Source organism: Tachysurus fulvidraco, chromosome 17 (assembly GCF_022655615.1).
Source record: "Tachysurus fulvidraco isolate hzauxx_2018 chromosome 17, HZAU_PFXX_2.0, whole genome shotgun sequence".
NCBI lineage: Eukaryota > Metazoa > Chordata > Actinopteri > Siluriformes > Bagridae > Tachysurus > Tachysurus fulvidraco.
Window position 1 is genome coordinate 24,603,970 of NC_062534.1, and position 6,000 is coordinate 24,609,969.

The 6,000-nt window shown below is 38.4% G+C and overlaps 1 protein-coding gene across 1 annotated transcript; it reads right to left on the bottom strand.

Annotated features, from left to right (window-relative positions):
• Positions 1-4,430: 4,430 nt before the first annotated feature.
• Positions 4,431-5,372, bottom strand: LOC125139237 (C-C motif chemokine 18-like). Its single transcript, XM_047802504.1, has 3 exons — positions 5,214-5,372; positions 4,664-4,778; positions 4,431-4,566 (listed from the first exon to the last, which is right to left on the bottom strand). Exons 1-3 carry the CDS (start codon positions 5,275-5,277, stop codon positions 4,497-4,499), a joined length of 249 nt encoding a protein of 82 aa, XP_047658460.1. The 5' UTR covers positions 5,278-5,372; the 3' UTR covers positions 4,431-4,496.
• Between the last annotated feature and the right edge of the window lie 628 nt (positions 5,373-6,000).

A 6,000-nucleotide genomic window follows, 5' to 3' on the forward strand; every position in this document is an offset into this window, starting at 1 on the left:
ACTTATAAGAAAAATCCTTAATTTCAACCTCCCCTCTGACAAGCTTCAGGTCCTGGACCCGCTTTTCACCCCTACTTCTCGAGCTACAGACATGACTGCTACCCCACTACACATCTCTGATCATCACCTGGTATACTTCACCATCACTCTCACCTATCCTACCAAAAAGTACCTCTCACCCCCTCGCTCTTACACGCCGCAACCTTCACTCTGTCCCCCCTCCTTGAGCAGCTTCTGGCACTCTTTTTACTCTTTCTGATCCTGAAACTTTTTCCTCATTACCCTTGGACTCAGCCACAGATACTTTCCTCTCATCTCTTTCAACTATGCGACGTACATAAGTGCTTTAATCTTTAACATTGAATACATTAATGCTGGTTCACTAGGTTACATACTTAAGATACCATGAGTTTAAAACATTTGTTCAAAGTTACAATGAAAAAGTGTCAAAGGTTTTTTTTTTTTTTATGCAAAAAATAAGGAAAGAAGTGCTAGTTGAAGTGTTTCCTGAATAAGTAGGTCTTCAACCGCAGCTTGAAAATAGCCAGTGACTCAGCTATCCGGACCACCTTGGTGCCAGAACAGAGAAGAGGCCATTTTTGTCCACACAGACTGCTCAGGTACTTGTTCAGTCTCTTGTTATTTCTAGACTGGATTACTGCAATGCTCTGCTGGCAGGTCTACCTATAAACGCAATTTGTCCTCTGCAAATGATCCAAAATGCAGCTGCATGGCTTGTTTTCAACCTGCCAAATCTCTTGCATACCACCCCGCTGCTGCGATCCCTCCACTGGCTTCCGGTAACTGTATGCATCAGATTTAAAACACTGATGCTGGCCTACAAAGCCAAAAATGGACCAGCTCCCTCTTAACTCAAAGCCCTGCACCCCACAACCTCCGATCTACCAGCACTGCTCGACTGGTTCCACCATCTCTCAGGGTAAAAGGCAAGTATTCTACAAGTCTCTTCTCTGTTTTGGCACCAAGGTGGTGGAATGAACTTTCGGACAGCTGAGTCACTGGCTATTTTCATACGGCGGTTGAAGACCTACTTATTCAGAAAGCACTTCAACTAGAACTTCTTTCCCTATTTTTTGCATTTATATATATATATAAATATATATATATATATATATATATATATATATATATATATATATATATATTAATATATATATATATATGTATGTATGTATAAAAAACCTTTGAAACCTTTTCATTGTGACTTAGAACAATGTTTTAAACGCACTGTATCTTAAGTATGTAACCTAGTGAACCAGCATTAATGTATCCAGTGATAGATATTTAAGCAGTTATCTACGTCTCTCTGGACAAGGGCATCTTCCAAATGCTGTAAATGTAAATGTAAACTGGGATGTCTGGATGTTGTCTCCTTACCACCTTCACAAGTTGCTCAGGTTTGCAGACTGTGGAGTGGTGGGACGTTTTACATCCCAGGAAGCCCTCATGTCTGTGTCACCTTCTGGCTCTAGCCTTTAAGGTATGCTGCCATAGCTAGTCATAGCCCGAGTCCCTGTCTGCACTTTATACTTATTTTACATTGTCCATCACCTGATTACAATCATACCTAACACTCCAACCTCCCCCCACCAAAATCTGTCCTTCAAATGGCTTAAAAATGATCACCAACCAAACCCATGTTTGCTATTAACACTAAGCACTGTATTGCTTTCTTTTTCCATTCTGGTATTCTCGCATTGTACTTTTTTTTTGCATAACGATCCATACAGCATTTAATTATTATTCCCAGTGTATTTCCCCATTTGGTCACCTGTTCCCAGTTCCCACCCACCAGCCTGCTCTCCCCATCACACTTTAGCTAAATTGTCTTCTTCTGAGACACAGGAAACCAACCAACCACAATTGTTTTTGATCTGCTGCTCATGTTGCATCACAGTACAGCAAAACACACTCAGATAGAAAGCAGTCATGAGATCATGAGCCTGTGATTGTCAGTTTTCACTGTGATTAACAGGGCACACAGGGTATAATCCCTCCCTCCCTGTCGGTTTGCTCAGTTTGGTTCCCTTGGACTTTGCTCCTGACCTGTTTGATGGCTACCATATGGTTGGGATTTAAATTCACAGTCTTCCTTAAAATCATTTAAAGTTTTATTTTTAGACATTTTCTCACATCACAATAAAATCTTTGTGTTAATAAATCATGCAATTCAGTCTGTGGTGCAATGATAACTTTATTTGAATCTGCACTGCATTAAGCAACAATAACAACATTAAGCATCATAATAAATGGTTGACAAATGTGGTGAAGAAATGGCTAAGCTTAAACTTTAGTAAATAAGTGTGTGTTTCTTTGTGTATGTGTGTGATTGTGTGCATGCGTGCATTCATGTGTGTGTGTGTGTGTGTGTGTGTGTGTGTGTGTGTGTGTGTGTGTGTGTGTGTGTGTGTGTGTGTGAGTGTGTGTGTGTTAATGTATCTGTTTGTTGCAGTGTGATTTGAGCTGCAGCCTTAAGGTGTAACGCGTTGTCCATTGATGATGACTTCACGAACACACCGATTGGGATATTTAGGAGTAGTAACACTGAAACACACAAAAACACAGACAGACACACACACACACACACACATCAGTACAATTTCCTCTACTCTCATCTCATTTAGAAATCATTTTTTGCTATAATAAATCATGTAATAAAACAGTGATTGTCAGATACTCACATGAAACCTTTCTGTGGACAGTGTGAGCCTGTCGGATTAACCTGCAGGATTTGTTTGGGAGGAATTTTTCCAATGAAGTAGCTGAAACAGCAAGGCTCGACTTCTCCCATAACTTTCATAGCTTCTACTGAGTGAGAGACAGATCAGGTTTTTCAGTCCAATTTAATCAAAACACAATAAAATGCACATCAGAAAAATGAATTAATCCTTCAGTTAATGATTACAAATAATCTAAATGTGTGATAAAATTCCCAGTGAATGTAGGTGTGTATACATCAAATCTATCTCAATACATTGTGTGTGTGTGTGTGTGTGTGTGTGTGTGTGTGTGTGTGTGTGTGTGTGTGTGTGTGTGTGTGTGTGTGTGTGTGTGTGTGTGTGTATACAAACTATTTTTAGCTCTACTATATAATTAATTGTATCTTATTGTTCATAAAAAACTGTGTAATAAACTCACAGTTAGCATCTGAGTAGAGCGCCATGATCAGGACGAAGCCCAGGACCAGAAACACACGATTCATGTTGATGTTCTCAGCAGGTGAGTGATGCTCTGATCTCTTTTCTCTCTCTACAACCTAATTTGATTAAATCTTTCCTACTAACAGCAGATTTGGCTCCTCCTCTATACATCTACATGAATCCCTTCATTTCACCGCATCAGTGACTGTGCTAAAGATCTAGAACATACATAGATTTCCCTATACGATCTCTAACTCAAGCTATGACACACATCACCCCCATCTTATCGTCACTGCATTGTCTCCCATGCAGTCAAGTTTCACATTGACTATAAAATACTGTTATTAACCTATAAAGCATTTAATGGTCTCGCGCCACAGTACCTGAGTTATTTTTTGTTTTGTTTTCTATGATCTGTCATGCCTACTTTGATCAAAAGGTGCAGGATATTTGGTAGTATCTCAAGTACAAAAGTCTCCAGCAGGAGGCAGAGCTTTTTCTTACAGAGCCCCACAGTTATGGATCAGACTTCAATTAGTGTTTGGGACTCAGACACAGTCTCAGTGTTTAAGTCCAGGCTAAAAACACATTTGTTTAGTTTAGCTTTTTATGAATAGATTCCTTAGGTAAAGGAGCAGATCTGGGGGGGTTCATGGGCATTGAGTGTTTGGTGAACTGGGGTGTCTGGATGTTGTCTCCTTACCATCCTCACAATTTGCGCAGGTTTGCAGACTATGGAGTGGTGGGACGCTTTACATCCCAGGAAGCCCTCATGTCTGTGCCACCTTCTGGTTCTAGCCTTTTAGTTATAATGTCATAGCTAGTATTATCCGAGTCTCTGTCTGCACTTTATACATAATTTACATTGTCCATCACCTGATTACAGTCATACCTAACAACCCCCCCCCTCCTCTCTCTACCAAAAACTCTCCTACAAATGGCTAAAAAATGATCAGCAACCAATTCCCAGTTTGTCATTAACTCACTAAGCACTGTATTGCTTTCCATATGGTTGCGATTTGAACTCACAATCTTCCTTAAAATCTTTTAACGTTTTATTTTTAGACATTTTCTCACTTCACAATAAAATCTTTGTGTTAATAAATCATGCAGTTCACTCAGTGGTGCCATAATAACTTTATTTGAATCTGCACTGCATTAAGCAACAATAACAACATTAAGCATCATAATAAATGGTGAAGAAATGGCTTTTTATAAAGGTTTTATTTCATGAAGCCTCTGTGTGTGTGTGTGTGTGTGTGTGTGTGTGTGTGTGTGTGTGTGTGTGTGTGTGTGTGTGTGTGCGTGTGCGTGTGTTGCATCTCAGTTGCAGCATTAAGATTCTTCTTGCTCTAAGACGGCGACTTCACGAACACACAGGCCGGACATTCTAGGAGTAGTAATACTGAAACACACAAACACACACATCAACACAATCTCATTACTCTCCTCTTATTTAGAAATAGATGTAATTTCATGTTTTTTCATTGTCAGATACTCACATGAAGCCTTGCTCTGGACAGTGTGATCCAGTCTTTTTAACATTCAAGATGTTTTTGGAAGGAATATTGCCATTGAAGAAGGTGAAACAGCAGTCCTCAGGGTTCGGGCCCATAGCTAAAAACAAACAAGGTTCAGACAAAGTGTAAAATTTATTTATTTTAGTCAAAAAGAAATTCCATTCAGGGAACATAACCTTCTTAAAGTATTATTATTATTATTATTATTATTATTATTATTATGAGTAGTAATGATAATAAAATACTTCTACTGAATAATAAACTGTAATGCATGTTTGATTATTGATTAATCATTATTCTAATTCTATCATTATCAAAATGTCAGGCAAAATTAATTTTTAGAGTTTTTTTATATTAAAAAGTATATACATTTTTTTTTAATTTTTAGAATTTTTTTGACTCTTACACTAAATGTGCAAAGTGATTTCGACTGTATACTTTTAATGCTCCTCATAAACAGGATGCAGTTTTATTTTTCAATTTACACAACTAATGTTGTACAGCTTCATTTAAAATTGTGTAATAAACTCACGGGTAGCGTCTGAGTAGAGCGCCATGATCAGGACGAAGCCCAGGACCAGAAACAGACGATTCATCTTGATGTTCTCAGCAGGTGTGTGAAGCTCGGTTATCTTCTCTGTCTCTCTAACAGCAAATTTGCCTGCATTAAGTTTAGTGGCTCGTTTTTATAATAGAAAGTCAGAGTTTCCCCTCCCCCTGTTAGACATGCCCCCTCATTTCTTCACTTCCTCCAGTCGAGCTGAAGATGGATTACAAAGATAAATCAAAACAACCGATCCATCGCACATCCTTTAAACATGTAACATACAATTTCGAACCTATAAACATTTACGACTATAAAAATAATTCATTACATGTGTAAATACTTACACACAGAAGTGTGAGACACAATTTAATGGATAGCTATAAGTGTTTAAAACAGAAGTCTGGCGTGTAGACAAACAGAAGTTATTTGGCTTTGTTGCAAGAGAGAAACCTTTCACATGACAAACTTGTGAAAATTAAGACATTCAGAATCCAAGAATTCAGTCTTCTTCTTGATAATCTTTGGGTGTGTAATGATTGTGTGATCTTCAGTTCATTTTGATAATTCAGTACTGAATGTCACTGAGGCTTCTACATACAGTTACAGATGGACAAGACAGAATTTAGAAATTTTAGGTTTTCTTTAACAGGACACAGACACGAACTTGACACAAAGGTCACAGATAGTAAACGCCTGGTGAAGCAGGTGAAGGTCGAGGCCCGTCTTACCTCAATGAGCATTTTAGCTTCTGTGAATCTAATGCAATACAGTG

Excerpts from the sequence above, each read along its gene's own strand:
- LOC125139237 (XM_047802504.1), bottom strand. The coding sequence starts at position 5,277 with ATGAATCGTCTGTTTCTGGTCCTGGGCTTCGTCCTGATCATGGCGCTC. Across the intron at positions 4,779-5,213 it reads GCTCTACTCAGACGCTACCC|CTATGGGCCCGAACCCTGAG; the intron begins GTGAGTTTATTA and ends GTTTGTTTTTAG. Across the intron at positions 4,567-4,663 it reads TGTCCAGAGCAAGGCTTCAT|TATTACTACTCCTAGAATGT; the intron begins GTGAGTATCTGA and ends TGTGTGTTTCAG.